General features: G+C 41.4%; 1 protein-coding gene across 1 annotated transcript; it reads right to left on the bottom strand.

The window, feature by feature from the left end:
* Positions 1-884: 884 nt before the first annotated feature.
* Positions 885-13434, bottom strand: LOC114644638 (uncharacterized). The gene is made up of 3 exons (XM_028792683.2): positions 13370-13434; positions 8432-8569; positions 885-5546 (listed from the first exon to the last, which is right to left on the bottom strand). Exons 2-3 carry the CDS (start codon positions 8532-8534, stop codon positions 1513-1515), a joined length of 4137 nt encoding a protein of 1378 aa, XP_028648516.2. The 5' UTR covers positions 8535-8569; positions 13370-13434; the 3' UTR covers positions 885-1512.
* Between the last annotated feature and the right edge of the window lie 6905 nt (positions 13435-20339).

Consider the following 20339-nt stretch of genomic DNA (forward strand, 5'->3'; position numbering starts at 1 on the left):
ACTTCAAACCAACCAAGGAAATGGCACAAGGGAGATGAACAATTAAAGATGCCTCGGAGAGACAATGCCACTGCAAGCTCGCTGTGTCACCTGGGGTCCTACCTGGGGCTCTTAGGTAATTGCTGATCGAAATAAGAAAAGAGCCCTAAACGACTGAACGGAACAAAACGACAAAACATAAACCAATCTCAAAAAAGGGAATGACAGTAAATATAAAGTAAGCTGTGGTTACTGCAACTCTCAGGAGCCGCGGATGTGAAAACGAGCGCTCGAGACATCGCTATGCCTTTTACTGATACTGATCCAAAAAACAGGAGGAAGATTACAGCAAAGTGGAATTCTACACCAGTGAATACTGCATTGTTCTCAGTCCTCTAGCCTGGTGGATAGAAAGGGAGAGCAGCCAAATTTACAATCCTTACTTTCTGGTCCAATAATATTTCTGTACTCAAGAGACATCGTCACAGCATAGGGGTCTCAGCTTCACACAGAGTGTTGATGTATGTACTTTATAGTACATAGTAACAGTTAACGGTTGCGTAAACCGTTCAAGTAGGAAAAAAAAGACAGCCATTGTGGGAGCAAGGTTTGATGTTAACTCAGGAAAACATAAACATACATTTAAACTTGGATGGTTTTGCGGCACAGTAACTTTACATTATAGTCTTATCACATATGCAGAATACAGTGAAATTCTTACTTCCATATACTCATCAACGTTCAACTCGTATTATACAATACAATACAATTTATTTTTGAATAGCCCAAAATCACACAAGAAGTGCTGCAGTGGGCTTTAACAGGCCCCTGCCTCTTGACAGCCCCCCAAGCCTTGACTCTCTAAGAAGACAAGAAAAAATTCCCAAAAAAAACCTTGTAGGGAAAAAATGGAAGAAACCTCGGGAAAGGCAGTTCAAAGGTCAGAGGTCACATCATAAAACAAAATACGGAAATGATCATCAGGGATCTCTAGGTCACTTTCGGTTGGTGTTCAGGATGGAAAGGTACCGTATATAAAATACAATTCTAAAAAGCCAAGTTGCAGGTTGTATGTATATCATTCTGTGCAATCCACAATGCATTACAACACCTTGGGAAAAGTGTTCAATGTGCAAAGGCGCTATATAACATAGGATTCATTCCCAATACTGATTCCAATCCAGATTGAGTCTTGCAGGGCTCACACCATGTAAATATCTGAGGAACTGTGGTGATCTCGTAAAAATTTGCATATTTGCATACTGATCAATTAATTTTGCAAAGGTTAAATTTACAAATGCCTAAGAAGTAATACCAAACACGAAATACATTATTGTTATGAAGATTTCATATCAGGCTGACTCACAACATCGAAGGATAACCGTATTGTTTCATGTCTCCTAATGGACCTACTGCAGTTACAACCACACTTTCTCAACCTTCTAGCCAGCTGTGATGTTCTGTTGAAGTCTAAATGGAGATGTTGATGGCGGCAGCATTTTCTTTTAAAGTACCTTGAACTCCTCTGATCGCTTAGTCATTAAAGGAATTGCTCTGCCAGTTTCCACGTCTGTTGCCTCTACCCCTACCTCTATTATATCCTCTGCCTCTCCAATCTCCGTCATTTCTACCTCTGTTCCCAGACCCACTTTGACCCCAATATACACCGCCACTCCTCCAGTCTCCTTCACCTTTACCTCTGCCATCACCCCAACCTCTGCCTCTGCCCCTACCTCTACCCCAGTCCCTCCACCCTCCCCTTCCCCTGTCCATACTGTCAGTTGTGTTGTTAGTCCCAAAATAAATATATCCTGCCTGTCCATGTTGGGGGCCAAACTGAGTGCTGGGGAATGAGATCTCCATCGGTTTGGGAAGTGACGGAGGCTGTCTACCTTTAAAAGCACTGCACAGCCAGTCTTTGACAGTCCCAAACATACCCCTTCCTTTCACTTTTCTGCTGCCATATTGTGTCCACTCCTCTGGCAGAAGGTCCCCTGAGGACATCTTTGATACAATCTCCGCTTTCTGACGCACCTCCATCAAGGACTGAATCCGATCTTGAAACCCTGGTTTGCATTCGCGTTTCTCCGACTCGATCATCAGGTCAATGTAGTCCGGAGCAGAGAGTGGATTTGGCCTCAGTGCTATCACCTTCAGTTTCTCGAGACAATGATGAGATTTCTGGATTAGCTCAAAGACTATTTCCTGCACAACCGAAAATTCAATTTCTAGCTGTTCAAAAATGTTTTTGGTTGTCATCACTTCACCATGAGCCTCTTCAAAGCGCTGTTTAAGCTCATTGTAAGTTCTCTTTTTCTTTGTTGTCACATACGTCCATTTGTACTTCTGGTTGAAGTGAACATTCCAGACACAGTTTCCAGGACATACTTTACAGTAACCTTTTTTATCCATAGCACAACACTTGTCTTTGTCTTTGTCATCTGCATATATACAGCTATCATGACATGTGAAGTGACAGTTTTGACAGTTGGTCAAGTACCGGCTGCTTGTATTTTCTACTTGCACTGGATTTGTGACATCAATTTCATACTCAAAGTCTTTATTTGCTTCCATTTCTGCTTTGTGCTGCTCGAGGGCGTATTTGATCTTCTTAATTTCATCGAGCTTTGTCAGGCCTGCATTAATTTGGGGCTGCAAGCCTTCGATGGCGACCTCAAGCTCCTGACGTTCTTTGAGAACCTCTTGGGTTAAAACCAAACTTTTAGGGCTGAAGCTAGTGAGCGACATAAAAAATTTTTTTAAACTATATGAGCCCATCTTCCAGAACATGTGGTCAAAATCATCACTTTCAAACTCGTTTTTATTTGCCCCTTTGGGACTTGACTTGTCCACAAAGAGGGCAGAGTTATTAAATTTGAAGTACGTGGGCTCGCCATTTCCATTCACAGAACAAGGAATCTGAGATGCCTTAATTGCTTCTAAAACAGGGGGGCTCTGTCCGTCAGCAAATGTGACCAACATCACGATGTTGTCTGCAATATCCTTACCAAAAATCGACAGGATTGAATCAAAAACATAACGCTGTGTGTGAGTCAGGCGGGCAAGCGAAGCTTGTGTTACAAAGCATATGGCGTCAATATGGTCAATGCCTCCGGGTTGAGAAAAAAAGTCACGGATCAGTCCGGTGATCCTTTGATCGTGTTTGATTCCTCTTGTGTCCCCAAACCCTGGCGTGTCCACAATGGTGAGAGAATATGGGACCTTGAACCCCTCCATATGATTGATTTCATAAGCTGTGACGGCTGAAGTCTGGCTTTCCGCTTGAGACTTCTGTGTTTGCTCATCAATTAGGACAAATCTGAAGTTATCGGTCCATTCCACGCCAAGGATGTAGTTGATCATACCGTTGATGAGTGTTGTCTTACCTGCTCCTGTTGCACCGATCATCATGATGGTCCTGTTGCCTTTATTGCTTGCATATCCAAATCTTACCCTTCTGCAATTTCCATCTTGATTAAGATTTTCTTCACTTAGTTTTAGATTATGCAATGACATCTTTAATCCTTTTTGGGCACTGGATTTATTCTTCCGGCTCATTTTATCACGGACATGCAACGCTAGTCGTCTTCGTTGTTTCCCTTCTTGGTTTCTTTGCCTGTTTCTCGATTGTGGCTGTGCTGGTGTTGTGTTGTCATAGCTGTTTGGTTTTGGCTTTCCACTCATGTCTACATGTTGGTCCTGAGCCTTGGGGACACCACTTTGATGTTCATCTCTTTTACTATCTGGACAAGGCCCTGTTGGTGTAGAACTCTCCTTCTGTGGAATTACATTTTCAGTAGGCTGCTCCGTCTCTGATGTGTTTCTGGAGTCACTTGTTGAGGCCATCGTTGTAGCTTCAGTTATGTTGCTCACACTACTAACACCCACTTTACACATCGCTGCATATCTGAACTGATATTTAGTGTTGGGAATTAAGTCTTTTACACAAAATGATTCTTCTCCAGATGAAACAACCTTCATGGACCAGTCAGACTCTTTGTCCTCCTTGTACTCAAGCCTAAGTTTATCGACGTGTGTCGCCCCTTGACTCGGCAGGTTTAACTTTACTGTCACCTGATCTTGATTTGTCTGCACAATTTGAGGAGGATCAGGTTTTGATGGGAGTTCAAAGTCTGTGTTCTCCAAACTGCCGTCGTCGTAACAGTAAATGGAGGCACCAGCATGGTCGACATCTTCACAGGAAGCCACAATGAATTTCACCTGCCCTGCGGCTGCATTAGTCTTTGCAAATTCCACAAAATATCTGGCCATGCTTCGCATCTTTTTGGACACGGAAGGCATTTTGAACCAACGTTCACCAGCTCGCTTTTCATAATCATAGCCAATTAATTCTTGGCTTGCTGGAGTTCCATTGCTGAGGGAATCGAGATAGCTGGACATATCCAACAGGTAAGGTTCTTTCTCTTTCAAAGATGTAACCATAAAACAGACCACATGTTCGGCTTCTGGGTCTAAGATTTCCGAGTCAAACTGAGAGCCTGAAGACACCACCTTGAAACCAGCTAGCATCTTCAAATAAGAACGTATGATTGCCATCTCCTTCTCTTTGTCATCCAGACATGCCTTTAAAGAAACAGAACCAAATGGGGACTGATCGTGTTCTTTCAGAATTTCCACAATCGCATTTTCTGACTTTTCACCTCTACGGACTGAGGGAATCATTTTCGACAAACGAGTCTGGAAAGATGACTTGTACTCCATACAGAGACTTTGGAGTTTTTGGAACCTCTTTTTAAATGCTGGGAATGTCAATGTAGCCTCATCTTCCAGGGCTGCTGAACACCAAGTGGTGAAGTTGTCGAGGTGGTCCAGGGTAGCCTGTAAAGATTCAACTAGACTCACTGGCACCTCATGAACAATCGGGGAAGCCTTGGAGTCCACGTAACTTACAGGCTGGAGCCACACTTTCATTGGCACAGCGTTCTCCCCGTTTTCTCCAAGCAAATCTGGTAGGGTAGAAATAATATCACAGGCCTCTTCAAAATTCACGAGATCATTGGAAGAATGAAAATCAGAAAAGAAAATGCATTGGAGTCTGTTAGCGACTGTTGATTCTTCATCAGAGAGATGCACATCATGGCCTCCCTTCTGAACAAGTTTACTTTTGATCAGCAGCTCCAGTTTGCCCCGAAGATCATCTTTCTCATCAGATGATAGGGTAGAAATCTCAAACGTCACAAAAATTTGCACACCGTACAGCATCGCGGAGACAACATGTGTTACCTTCGCTTGGTCGATGACATTTGGGTGGGCGGTATTCAGCTCCTTCAGCTCTGTCATCCTCAATTCCTTGTACTTGGATGATATCTGAACCAGCAGGCCAACGCATACTTTGTGTGAGGATTGCTCATTAATATTCAAATATGCAAATGAGTCCTTTAATGAAATCAGTCCACTTGAAAGACTTGCCCTGAGAGGAGGACCAATAGCGAGGCCCTTAGCTTTGGCTTTGAATGAACCAGATGAGATCAGCTGGAATGTCGTGTTTGGTCGAGCCTCAGTTTTAGTGTGGCTGTTGAGAGTCTCAGAGTCCCACAGTGTGATTCCTGAAAAATACAAAGGGGTTTTATTTATTTTCAATTCATTATTCCAAAAAAAAGATTTGCAAATTGGACTTTAGAGGGGAACAGAAAAGTGAGAGTGCTTAGATGGTACTGGAGGGGCAGGCAAGTGAGCAATTCACTGGTAAACATGATGAAGGCCTGTGCTAGCATGGTCCCATGGCCCAGTTGGGCTTTTGTTTTGGTTTGTGTGTTGTTTTGTGCTTTTGGATTTTTTTGAATGTGTTGAGCCCTCATTGTTTGTTTTGTCATGAAACCTGAGATCTTGAACTCCTTGGCAATAAGTCTGGGTGTGGAGAGACCACAGGAGGGTGCTCATGATTTAGAGCTAAGATACCAACAATAATACTAATTCCCCAATATCAGTGATACATGCTAAGAAATTCAATTAAGGTACATCTTTATATCTGAACCTGAACCTGAGCAAGATGGTATTTCAGGGGGGGTGCGACAAAGACAAAGGCTGCGTCACAATTCACCAAAATTGAGTGAGGTGCGTCGACCAACTTTATTGTGGTACAATCGGTGTCTTGTGGTGTGCCGTCATTTGTGAGTCATTTATTGGTTAGTGTTCTTGTACTGTGATATGAAAAGAATCAAGTATTGTGTACACAATTGTCACCTGTGAGTGAGAAATACTCATCCTCGCAGGTCCCACGCTGTGGGCAGTGCATTTGTAAAGGTGAATAGAATTTGGACCTTGCAATAATCCGTACAGAAGGACAACATCTAGTATTAATTTCTGATTGTGAAACATCACTGATTTCAAGGTCTGATTGACATTTCTTGCCGGAGGAAACAAGGGGGGGACTGAATTGGATGTAACACCAGCTGATTACACTCAGCCCATTTCTCCTGCTGGTCGGTCCTGGCAGCAGCGCAACAATTTTAACTGTGCGGCACATTTGGTTTTTAACTGCAGTGCCGGTGTTATTGGGGGATAAAGGTCGTCGACTGTGTTTTATGACTTAGTGGTGTGCGGGCACCAGTTGCTCTATGGGGGTCTTCAATCCCCTAAACCCCACGATTGTTGATTGTGTGTCATTTCCTCACTGAATTTAATGTTTCATGGGATACCCAAACCCCCTGATCGTCAATCGAGTGTCTAAGCTTCATGGAGACACATTTTCAAGGTTATTTGATATTCATAAAGGTAAATTGCTCAATTTATATTTAAATTTTATGCACAGAGTTAAAAGCTTATATTTTCTGAGTTCAGTTTGTTCACCCACTGCACTATATGTGGTTCAATGTATGGTTTAAAAATTTGACTTCTTTATCTTCAAATGTGATTTTACTTCTGTAGGGGGTACAATTTGTTTTGTTGTCCGCATATTGATTTGACAAAATTTTACACCGGATGCCCTTTCTGACGTAACCCTCCTCATTTATCCGGGCTTGGGACTGGCACGAAGAAACACTGGTTTGTGGATCCCCTGTGGCAGGGGTTGGCTCTGAGCCCTGTCTTATTTGCAATGGTGATGGAAAGGTTGACAGATGAGATTAGACAGGAGTCCCCGTGGACTGTGATGTCTGCTGATGACATTGTGGTCTGTAGCGAGAGTAGGGAGCAGGTTGAGGAGACCCTGGAGAGGTGGAGATATGAGAGGAGAGGAATGAAGGTCAGTAGGACCACCAAGACAGAATACATGTGTGTGAATGAGAGGGAGGTCAGTGGAATGGTGAGGATGAGGGAGTAAAGTTGGTGAAGGTGGATGAGTTTAAATACTTGGGATCAACAGTACAGAGTAATGGGGATTGTGGAAGAGAAGTGAAGAAGAGAGTGCAGGCAGGGTGGAGAAGAGTGTCAGGAGTGATTTGTGACAGACGGATATCAGCAAGAGTGAAAGGGAAGGTCTACAGGATGGTAGTGAGATCAGCTATATTATATGGGTTGGAGACAGTGGCACTGACCAGAAAGCAGGAGACAGAGCTGGAGGTGGCAGAGTTAAAGATGCTAAGATTTGCATTGGGTGTGACGAGGATGGACAGGATTAGAAATTAGGACATTAGAGGGTCAGTTCAAGTTGGACGGTTTGGAGACAAAGTCAGAGAGACAAGACTGCGTTGGTTTGGACATGTGCAGAGGAGAGATGCTGAGTATAATGAGAGAAGGGTTCTAAGGATAGAGCTGCCAGGGAAGAGGAGAAGAGGAAGGCCTAAGAGGAGGTTTATGGATGTGGTGGGAGAGGACATGCAGGTGATGGGTGTGACAGGACATGATACAGAGGACAGAGAGATATGGAAGAAGATGATCCGCTGTGGCAACCCCTAACAGGAGCAGCTGAAAGAAGAAGAAAGGGGGTACAAACAGAAATCACACATTTTCTAGGGGTGTGGAGCATAGAAAACGCTGGGAACGACTGACCTAAACCTTCCACAAAGTCTACTAATTGATGGACTTCAAGAGTAAACAAGCAGGCTCAGTTATGGGACACATTCTGGACCCCCAGGAGGTCGTACTGGAGGAGAGGATGAAGACAAAATTGAGTGCCATTAAGAACAACGCCGCACATCCTCTCTCTGTGACACACCAACACTGAGGACTTTCAGCCAACGAATCATTCAGCAGAAGTGTGTTAAGAAACACAACGGGGGCTCCTTCATGCCAACAGCAATACGCGTACATAAAGTTCTGCCAAGTCAGGAGTTTTTCATCCTTTTTAATTTTCTTCCTTTTTAATCATTCTGGTGTGAGTTCAGACTATTGCGTGTGTGTCTGTGTGTGTATTTATGTTTATTTATCTATCTATTATTTATTTAAAGAACTTCTAAAAAAAAGCCAAATTTCCCCCTTTGGTCAAATAAAGTTCTTTCTAAATCTAAACTCTAAATCTTCCTCAAACTCCATATCCCAGCAGGTCACCCACCAGAGTTTGTCGTTTCCGAGCAACAGTCGTACAACATGCCCAGCTGGAAAAACTGGCCGAAGGTCGGACGCTCCAAGCACTCGTCTCCTCTGGCTGTCATCATTTAACACTTCAAGGCCACCCAAGATTCTTGGAATCCTAAAGAAGAAATGATTTATTAGTTATTTTTTGCCACTAATGACATATTTATTTAATTGATTTGAGCAATACATTACATGTCTATGACAGCGACAGATCAGTCAACAAGGAATTGAAGTGTAACAATTGAAGAGCAGAGAAAACAATAACTGGATTAGGATTTTGTTTTTCTTTTTAAAGAGTTGGCTGATCATCTAACGCTTCAATTTCTGAAATGAATTTCTCCATTACAAGTAAGCAGAATTATCCCTGCAACAGTGAGGACAATGTAGTGACTCCCTGGAAGAAAAGAATACGAGACGATCCAAGAGCAGACTCACACACTAAGACACCTCATTCACACAACTTAAAATCACCAGGCATACCTACCAACGTGAATTTGGACTTTGGACGCCACAGGGAGATGAGGCAATAAAATGATTACTATTAATAATATTCTTTACATTTTCTCAAAGTGAATGGGGAGCCACTTCAACCTCCGCTAAGGTATACGATGCAACGACAGCCATTTTTGCACCAGTGCACTCACCACAAATTAGCTGTTAGGTGGTGAAGTGGTGAGACAGACAGCCAGTCAGAGACAGGGGATGATTAGGGGGCCATGGCGGGCAATGTAGCCTACACAACAGAATACACCCTGCTCTTCACAAAGGGATCTTTTATGACCACAGAGAGTCAGGACCTCAGTTTTACATCTCATCTGAAGGTTGTCACCATTTTTACAGTACATTGTCCCCATCACTGCACTGGGGCATTGGGGTCCCAACTCAGACCGCAAGGTAAGCGCCTCCTGCTGGCCTCACCAACACCTCTTCCAGCAGCAACCCAAGCTTTTATTGATTGGTCTCCCAACCAAGTACTGGCCGGGCCTGAATGTGCTGCCAAATTATAGTACTAAGCACCCACTTTAGGCCCCCCACTCTGTTCACCATTTCTACTTTTGTTTCTGTCCTTTTTACCAACTTTTCTTACTTCTTCATATTTTCTTCCTTCTCCATCCGTCCATTTTCCAATTCTGATTAATCCAATGGAGGGTTGTGAGCCTAACCCATGCAGCATGTAGAGCAAAGCAGGCAGTGACCCCAAACGGGTTGTCTTCAGCCCCCAACCTGTCATTTGCTTCATGACGGCACAAAAGCTGAAGCCATTGTTCTAAAAACATTTCCTTGATGTTTTGAAGTGGATTTACCTTCATCAGTATTTTGTTCTTCCCCACTTCAAGATGCACACCAGTGCAGTCCTCTTCTGCCACTAAGCACTCTGGGAAGTCTTTTATAGAATTGTGGAACATGTCAGGTCATTTTCTAACCCACGTAAATCCAGACCTGGCTCACGTCTTGGGGCTACAGTGAATTTTAAGGATAGTGCCTTGGATTTTGAGCCCTGCAAATAATGAAATGAATGCGGAGTCTCCTGCCGCCAAATAGAAGTTAGATAGTCAGTCATCGGGGTCTCAGGTGGGGTCATGGGCGGAGCCTATCCCAGCTAGTGTAACGGGTGTATAAAATAAAACGTTTAGTTGTTTGGAGCTTCACCAGATCCTGATAACATTCATTGTGTTGTATGTTTTCCTGTTGTGGTCCTCTTCTAGTTCCCTACTCTGTTTGTTATGTTATGTTATGTTGCGTCATCAGCGTGAGCTTCTCCCAGTAAGCACGCTGTTATTCTCTGTATGGTAAAATTAATTAAATTATTTTAAATTGCTTGAGTTAATTTTTTTTGCATGTGACAGTAATTGTAAAATATAATATAATATGTAATATATATTGTGTATATATATGTATATATGTATGTACATATGTATATGTATATATATATGTAATATAATTGTATATTTTGTTGTATACAGTTGTTGTTTTGAATGCTTTTCTATTCATTTTAGTTATGTGTTAATGTGAGCGTTCAACAGCCTTTCCGCGTGCTTTTCTTTTGTTAACAGGAGGAATCACAGAACTTGAATTGTCACATTTTATGTTCTCTGTTTGAATATTTCAGGTATGTTATTTTTTATTTGCATATTGAGCTATGCATGGTTATGTATGTCATTGCAATTTAGATTGATCCCAGTATTCGTTGTGTTACTGTGAGAGGAGGAGGAATCACAGAGCTTGAGTAGTCACTTTTTATGTTCTCTGTTTTAATATTTCAGACTATTAATAAAAAAGAGAAAACATCAAGAACTAAAGGGTGTTTTGCATTATTCTTTTGTGGCGGTTTGTACGGCACGTTGCACAACACAGAAGCCGAATCCAAAGGCCAGGATTCAACACTACGGTATGTGTGGTGGAGACCGATTACACTAGCAGGGAACAAGGAAGGAACAAACTCTGGACAGGATGCCAGTCCATCACAAGACAGACACACACACACAGAGGACAATTTAGTATCACCAATCCACCGAACCTGCCTGTCTTTGGACTTTGGGAAGAAACCCACGTAGACACGGGGAGAACATGCAAACTCCACACAAGGTGGACCTGAGACGTGTAGTCCACTTCTTAAAAATGCTATTTTTTTCATGGCATTTTAGGGTTCTTTACCAGGTTGTGTGGTTCCTCCAAGAACCTGTGCTTGACAAAAACTATTTCGTTCTTTGTAACTAAAGCTGTTTTTTGGGTGACTGGAAAAAAAAAAAACCTTTCTAATATATATTTAAAAAAGGCCTGTGGTGGGCTGGCGCCCTGCCCAGGATTTGTTCCTGCCTTGCGCCCTGTGCTGGCTGGGATTGGCTCCAGCAGACCCCGTGACCCTATGTTAGGCTATAGCGGGTTCGAGAATGACTGACTGACTATATATTTAAAAAAAACGGACCCCTTTAATGGGTGGTGGGCTACAAGACAACAACAGATTAAGAAAACCTGAGCTTCTGCTGTGTTGTTGGACGAATGCAGGAAAAGTCCTTTTAAAATCGGGAGCCATTGGTGTTTCAGAAATCTGTTACCATCATTTACTGTATGAAGCCTGTTAAGCCTGATCTTTCTGGAGGCTTCATGCGGATGGGTCTTTTGTGAACCAGAAATCAGAAGCACCACTCTGGCGATTTGATTTTTTAAGAGTGTCAGACCAGCTGTTATTTTAAAGCACAGATGTGATTCAGGAGAGTTTACTAAAGTGCAAAGGCAGCCTCAGGGTTTCTGAACTTCTTTTCTGGGTCTGGTAAATTCCAGCAGGGTTGCTCAAGTACACACGAACACTGAAAAGAGAAATGACAACGTCCGTGTGCGTCACCTGCGGGCGACACAGCGTCTGGCACAGAGCATGCGCAGCTAAACCGGCGGCGTCATCTTGCGCGACTTCAATTCTTGTTCTGTTAGCCTTTCTTTTTTCTCCCCAAATCCCCCCAGCTACCCCCCAAAATTTCTGGTATTGTTTCTAGATTTTTAAAATAATTCATTACATTCATTTTTATCTGCTTGATTGCCCACTGTTACTTTCTTAAAATAAAAGTAATAAACATTAAAGGGCCAAAACTAAAACACTGTATAACTAACGCGCGGCGGAATAAAAGTCACAGACGGACTGGTGGAGTTTTCCGAGGCTTGCCAATATAAACATTTCATCAAACCACTTTTTTTTTCACAAAACTTAATAATATGTCCTTATTTGTGCCAACCAAACTTGCGAGCAAGTAGGATTGGCTCCGACTTCCCGGGACCATAAGCATTATTTATTTATTATTTTTTTTATCGTTTTCTCGCAATAACGGAATGACGGGGATATCGAGGAATTTAACTATTTTACCAAAGCAAAGAGCGCAACGTTTAGCTTATTGAATGCTGTAAGTATTGCAGATCAACTAAAGATCCTAAGTATAAACTACACTCATCTTTGGACCAGAAAGGGCACTCTGCATATAGGAGACCGCGAGAGGGCACTGTTTGTCACATGGACAGCTATGATAACCTCACAACGGGAGAGTGGGTTTGCCCAAAATAATCAAATCGGATCTTGGCACTGAAATCCAGCAACACTCAATATAATTACACCGCTAACGGAACAGCACGATGCAAATCGGTTTATATTTGTATTCGCATTTCAAACGAGTTTGCATCAGTCGATACCATTGCTTTTATCTATGTGTTAGCTGCTCGCCAGGAGCAAAGGCTTAAGTTTCGCTTTTATTCCATTATCACGGGGAAAATAAACACTAATGATATTGCGCTTCCTCGTGAAAATCATTCGGATATCTTGAGAAAACGTTAAAAAAACACTAATGGTACTTACTGCACGTCATCTCTCGGGTTCCTTACGGTTCTCGATGTTTTATACTGCACTTTCGTTTTTAAACAGAGTTTCAAAATAGAATGACTGATTGGACACTCACAGTACGTTATACTGTACGTAAATGAGTCTGAAGGTGTTCATTTTTTAAACAAACTCCGCTAAACTCCTCGTCTCTATTACTGATTACAAATACAATTGATATTTTCGCAGTGTGGATAAGATTTTTAAAAATCGACTGTAAGCCAATTTAGTCCCTTCGCCCGCATGTACCGCGACATTACTTGATAAACAGAAGAAAGTATATATTATTAAACAACCTACCTGGAGACATTTTAATTCATAGAGTAGCGCTAAAATGCTCTCATTCTCTCTCTCTCTCTCTCTATCTATCTATCTATCTATATCTATATATATATATATATATATATATATATATATATATATATATATATATATATATAATTTATAAAAAGAAAAAGATCACAAAGCCAGCTGACTCGAAAGCTCATATGTACAACATGTATACGTTAGCAAGATTTTTATATATAAGAATAAAAAACACACATTCGGCCTTACCTCCGTCATTCAGTCGGACCGTGCAGATCCCTTGATTTGTGACAACTAAAACTCCTCGGGAGGCTTTTCTTAGCTAACAGCCACGAACACACAAGCGACCAATCAGCGCCTCGTCCGCCTGAAGTCAGGCGCCTGATCGGTTTCGTTTCAAGAGAACAGCCGTTTAGTTTCGTTTCAAAGGACTGGACTAAGTGCAACATGACGTATTACCTTTACAGTTATTTGTTACTTTTTAACCCTTCTTCAGTCGTTTTGACAGTCACAATAAAGAATTTATATATTCATGTTAATGTGTATTTAAATATTTAACACGTCGTATGACATAACATTCCGTTTCAGAAAAGTGCATCTCATTCATAACGCACATTTCACACATCCACGCGTCTGTATCGCACCGTCTTTTTACATGTGAAATATACACGTTATTTAACTCTAATATTTAACATGTAATAACACTCGTTGTTATTAGTGCGATACGTCTGCATGTTGTACGAGACGGATAGCACCGCTATTTTTAATAGTATAAATCTATAAGGAAAAATACGTACAGGATTGACTTTTAGAATTGCAAAGTACTGAAGCCCCAATGTTCAGCGTGCCATCTGACAAGGTTAAAGAGAGTTACTCATTCTCATCCAGATTACCGCAAAGTCTTAATTTTAGGTCATGTTAATCAAAGGTAGTTAGGGGGACTTGAATCAGGAGACCTCCATGTGCTGGAGACAGGATCCTAGAGAGGGGTCCAGCTGCACCCCTCCGAGACTCCGCAATTCAGCAGCTCTGCTGGACAGCCAATTGGATTGCAGGTTTCTGTCAACTGGTCTACTCGACTTGTGTCAGAAAACTCCTCCCCCAACCCTAATCCTAACCATAGTGTAACCAGCTGTTGTCACTGACAGGTATAATAGAAAGTGAGAACTTCCTAACGGAGTGGAGCCCTGGAGATCAGCAGGTAGAGTCTGCTGGGATCCCAAAGATTTGACCACAAGTCCACAAATGTATGAAGGAATGCAAGCAGCTCTGCATACTGGTGGACGCGAAAAAGTGACAAAGTGAGGGAGCTGTGACTTGTCTCCGCATCTAGGTGTGTATTTGTTGTTTTGAAGGCGGTCACCGTGGCATAGAATTTGAGGGGCCCACCTGCGTCCCCTGAACCAGGCTACTTTTAGCCTATTAGTCAAGAGCCAGTGATTCCAACAAAATTGAATCAGTGAAATTCACACCATTATTCCAGGGGGAAAGTTTTTTTAGAACATATTAAAAAAAAGAAAACTGTTTTCCGGTACATTTTCATCTCATTCTCAGCCTTGTGGCAGTGCTGAAACAGGGACTACAATTCCCAACAGGCAGCAGAATTGTGCTGGGGCTGATGGGGAGATGCCTTCTTCGGTGCAAACATGGTCTTTAAATTAAGAGAACCAGTAAAAGGAAAAGCACTTCATCTAGGAGCGCAACTGCAGTTGGGTTTGTCTCAATTACTTTAGAGGACAAATTTATCGACTCCCAGCTTTTGCCTAAGAGTGCGTCTTTATCTCAATCGTGGATTGCATTTAGCCAAGTTGCATCTTCAAAAGTTAGGTGTTTTTTTTTAATTTATTTTCCTCTACACCCTTTTCTGTGACATCTATGGGCCCTTAGGGTGCAATGTGTCTTTTACATTCCCATCTCTCAAAAAATATTTAAAACTCAAAAGACAAAACAAAACTCAAAGTTGTGAGTTTTGAGATTGCATGCAGAATCAATAGAAAAGTGTATTTTAGTGTCAGGTTTGTGAAACTATAAACTAAAAGAATCTTGGCTGTTTGACTCATCATTACTCATTTTGTAGAGGGGGCTCCTTTATGCCAACAGCAATATGCATGTATAGCGCCTTACTGGCACTGGGCCTACCAAGTCAAAAGTTTTCCTTTCTTTTTGATTTTCATCCTTTATATTCTGCATTGCCTTCCTATTATAATGCCTTTCCTATTTCTCTATCTATCTATCTATCTATCTATCTATCTATCTATCTATCTATCTATCTATCTATCTATCTATCTATCTATCTATCTATCTATCTATCTATCTATCTATCTATCTATCTATCTATCGTGCTTTTCATACCTCTATTATATAGTGCCTTTCATGTCTATCTATCTATCTATCTATCTATCTATCTATCTATCTATCTATCTATCTATCTATCTATCTATCTATCGTTCTTTTCATACCTCTATCTATCTATTATATAGTGCCTTTCATGTCTATCTATCTATCTATCTATCTATCTATCTATCTATCTATCTATCTATCTATCTATCTATCTATCTATCTATCTATCTATCTATTTATGTTACCATTCATTATATTTGTGTTTGTTGCTGACACCCATGCTTAGGTCACCAAATAAAGGTCCTTTGAGTTCCTCTACTTCTCTCTCACACTCTTTTCTGCTGTCACCGTTGTCCCATCTTACAGGTAACTCTTTTGATTGTGTGTGAGGTTCATTAATGTGGTCCATATGTGGTTGTTTTAGGGTGACAACTGGATGAGGTTTGACACACATTCATGTACGCACGTTTACAAGATGATTGTGATTTATAAACAGCAAGTTGCGTATGAATGTGCTTATGCTGGGTTTTATAAATAGCATTTTTTAAAATAATAATAGTAATACATTTTATTTATTTGTAGGCTCCTTTCTAAACACTCAAGGACACCGAATAATAGACAAAACACACATTATAAACAAAAGTAAAATACAAAAATTTAAATCAGACAGAGCAATTGTAATCAAAGGGAAAAAGCAGTCTTAAACAAATGAGTTTTAAGTTTAGATTTGAAAAGTGAAAATGATTCAATATTCCTAAGCTCAGGTGGTAGTGTGTTCCGGAGCTGGGGAGCAGAGCGACTGAATGTAGTGGTAAGATGGACGAAGGGGACAGTCAAGTGGATGGAGGAAGAGGATCTAAAGGTACAGGAGGGAATGGCAACATGGAGGAGGTCAGACAGATATGGAGGGGCGAGGTTGTGGAGAGCCTTAAAAAGTTAACAGAAGAATTTTAAATTGAATGCGGAACTTAACTGGAAGCCAATGAAGCTGCTGCAAGACGGGAGTGATATGGTGAATGGAGGGGGTTCTAGTAATGATGCAGGTGGGCAGCTGAATTCTGGACTAGTTGAAGCTTATAAAGAGAGTTGCGAGAAAGACCAAAGAAAAGGGAATTGCAATAATCCAGACGAGAAGTGACGAGGCTATGAACAAGGATAGCAGTGGTGGGGGGAGTGAGGGGGGGGGGGCGAATACGATTAAAGTTACGCAAGTGGAAATATGGAGACCGGGAGATGTTATTGATGTGGGACTGAAAGGATAAAGTACTGTCAAGGATGACACCTGTGGGGAAGGGGAGACAGAGGAATTATCCATAACAAATTAAAATTGTGATTTTGTACCAATGAGGAGAACCTCAGTTTTGTCACTTATTTAATTTAAGAAAATTTGAAGAAAACCAGGATTTGATTTCTGCTATGCAATCAATAAGTGAGGAGGGTGGAAAGGAAGCAGTAGGTTTGCTAGTGAGACAGAGCTGGGGGTCATCAGCGTAACAGTGGAAGCTAATGTTATATTTACAAAAGGAGGGGTCCCAGGACAGAGCCCACCTGAACTAACAGCGGTGGGTTGGGATGTGAAAGTTTTAATCTGAACAAACGAGTGCAGCCTGAGAGGTAGGATCTGAACCAAGCTAGTGGAGTGCGGGTAATGCCAATCAGAGATAATCTATTGAGAAGAGTCGTGTGATAAATAGTGTCAAAGGCTGCACTCAGATCAAGGAGGATGAGAATAGGAATTAAAGCAGAATCAGCTGCCATAAGGAGGTCATTAGTCATTTTTATAAGTGCCATTTCTGTACTGTGGAGGGGACGAAAACCAGACTGGAACTGTTGATACAGATTACTTTGAGATAAATGAGAATGAAGTTGAATGTTCACTATTTTTTCAAGTATTTTGGAAAAGAAGGGTAGATTAGAAATAGGACGAAAATTACTGAAATTAGTCGGATTGGCACCAGGTTTTTTCAGTATTGGGATCATTGCAGCAGTTTTAAAAGATGAAAGAACAGTACCAGTAGTGAGAGAAGAGTGGAATATAGCAGAAATAAGAGGGACCAGAGAGGAGAGGCAGGCTTTGACCAGAACTGTAGGGAGAGGGTCCAGTTGACAGGTGGATGGCTTAGACTTACAGACAAGATGTGAGATTTCTGAGAAAGTAGGAAGCTGAAAAGAGGAAAATGAGTGAGTTGGTGGGTGACATTCAAATGAAGGACTGGAGGAATCCGTACCAAGAGACTGATGAATCTTCTGGATTTTTTCATTAAAAAAAAGGACATAAGGGAATTGCAAAAATCAGTTAAGTAAAGGTGAGAAGGTAAACAATCGAGGGGTTGTGTGATATTATTAAGCAGTGAAAACAATGACTTGCTGTTGTCTTCATTGGAAGAAATAATATGAGTATAATAGTTAAGATTTAGTTTAGGCGATACAGTCCTTGTAATAAAGTATATGGTTTTTGTACATCTCTTTGTGAACAAAGAGTCCAGTTTATATATACAACCATTCATGTTGTCGGCCTTTGGCTTTCAAAAGCCGAAGTTCAAGCGTGAACCAGGGAGCAGAAAAGGAGAAAGAAACAGATCTAGTTTTTAATGCAGCAACAGAGTTAAGACTACCATTAAGTTACTGCTTGGTTGAGTTGGGTACTTTAGTGGTGTATCATCCTAGGCTGACCACCTGTAAATAGCTTGTGTAGGCCGTCAGATATTAAGACCAAACATTCGTAACTTCACTATATATACGGTATATACTGATGTATAAGTCGGGTCTTGAGATCCGAAAAATCGATCATAAAATCAGACCCCGACTTATACGCCCGTTCAAAAATAGGACACTTCATTTTTTTTTTTTTACACCTCCATGCCTCCTCCAATCTCGCACCAGTTTCTCAGACACATTGAATTTTGTTGCAGCAGCACACTTACCAATTTCTTTCGCTACTACAACGACTTTTAATTTAAAACCAGCTTCATATTTTCTTCTGATCGAACGCTCCATCGTAGAAATGGGATGCTCTTACGATAAAGGGGTGTGAGATACAAAAAATACAAATCAGTGCAATCGGCACAATAGAGAGAGAGGTTAGGAGCACATGGTGATACAGCACATCGCCGCACCCTCATAGAAATATAAAGGCCGTGTGCTGCGTGGTTCCTCTCTCAGGTGGGCGTTAGCATATAATAATCCCTTGGACCAATAGCATGAGTTTACCGCATTCGACTTATACGACCGACATTATAAAATACCAGAAATTAAATGGTGAAATCAAGTCCTGACTTATCTGCAGGAGAACTTAAACGTGAGGATATAGAGTATATAAAATTCAACATCCATCTGCCTGTCTGTATGTCTGTCCGTGTTTCACAAGAGAATAATTTAGCGGATTTGCATCATTTTTTTTTTTGTATAATTTGCTTCAACATTCCGGTTGATTTTGAGACTTCTCCCATTGTGCTAAGAATCAGAGTTCACTTGAAGGGGCGATTTATTCATGTTAATTTGAGACAGAGGCTGCGGGCTGAGGGGACAGGGAAGAGCGACATCAGGCAAGGAAAGACAGGCGGGGACTTCATCTTTCACGTGCCAACCTCGGAGTGTACTTTGCCTCCACTCGGCTAGTGAACAACAGAACTACTTAACAGATTTAAATCATGTTTTTTTTCTATAATTTCCTTGAACATTCCAGTTGATTTTGCGACTTCTCTCATCATGCTAAGAATCAGAGGAGTGCAGGAGTGACAACGGGAGGGGGAATCGTGACGTCAGGCGTGGGAAGCCGGGCGGGGACCTCCTCACTTACATGCCAGCAGTGGCGGACCGTGCATTTCACACCTAGGCCTTCAGTAGTGCTCCATCTGAATCAACCCACCCCTCAAAAACTAATTTATGGTTATAAAAACCATCTTAATATGCAGAAATACAATGTAAAGAGCCGTTGCATTGCAGATAGATAACTCCTGTAGCCACAATAAATGTCTTTATTGAATAGACAAACCAGGGGTGAACAAGTTCCTTTCTACTGCAGCTACAGCCTGCGACACACATATAAAACATCAATAATAACTCATAAACTTGCAATATTATTTAGGAAAATCACAACATTTTACTCACCAAAAATTCGGATTATTTGTAAACAAAATCCATCCTCCTCTCTTTCCTCAAAAACAGTTCAATTACTCTGTCGTACAGATTATCCGTGCGCTTCAGTTCCATCACGAAGTCCCTTTCTATCGCCATCGAAGCTAATGCTGAAAGTCGAACCTGCCCTGTCGTATTTCTGGCATAAGTTTTAATTCGCTTTAGGGCTGAAAATGTCCGCTCGACAGAAGCAGTGAACACAGGAATGGTCACCGCCAAACATACCAATGTGTACAGCTGCCTCATGATGCTCTCATTCAGATTTTTCTATTACACCATCCTATCCAATCAACGGGTCTGAATATGGTGATGTTGCCGAACGCTTGCTAGAAGGCCCTAGTGAAACCAACTCAAAATCTGATTGGTTGAAGCAACAGTTTAATCGACATTTATTTTGTGTTAGAGGGCCTGCAGAACAGTTTGTGAAGGCCTCCTGGCAGACTTCTTTGACTTTGACCCTGCCTGGCAACAAATGATAGCTGAAATGTGATTGGTTAAATGCTTTATTACGAAAATACATGTCTGGAAGCAGCACAGCCATCAGAAAAGCTATGAAAGGAAGCGGACAGACTATTTGGAATTATTTAATAAGTATTCATGGACAAAATATAATTAACATCAGTTTGTGATTCAGATATTTTTTTAGGCCAGCAGAGAAGGCCTTGAAGGCCCTGATGGCCCGCCACTGCATGCCAGCCTATCTATAAGAATGTCTAACATCAAATATAAAACCAACAACATC

The sequence above is a fragment of the Erpetoichthys calabaricus genome, chromosome 17 (genome assembly GCF_900747795.2).
Source record: "Erpetoichthys calabaricus chromosome 17, fErpCal1.3, whole genome shotgun sequence".
Lineage (NCBI taxonomy): Eukaryota > Metazoa > Chordata > Cladistia > Polypteriformes > Polypteridae > Erpetoichthys > Erpetoichthys calabaricus.

Coding starts and splice junctions, on each gene's coding strand:
- LOC114644638 (XM_028792683.2), bottom strand. CDS start 8,534: ATGATGACAGCCAGAGGAGACGAGTGCTTGGAGCGTCCGACCTTCGGC. Junction 5,547..8,431: donor CTCGGAAACGACAAACTCTG/GTGGGTGACCTG, acceptor TGTATTTTTCAG/GAATCACACTGTGGGACTCT.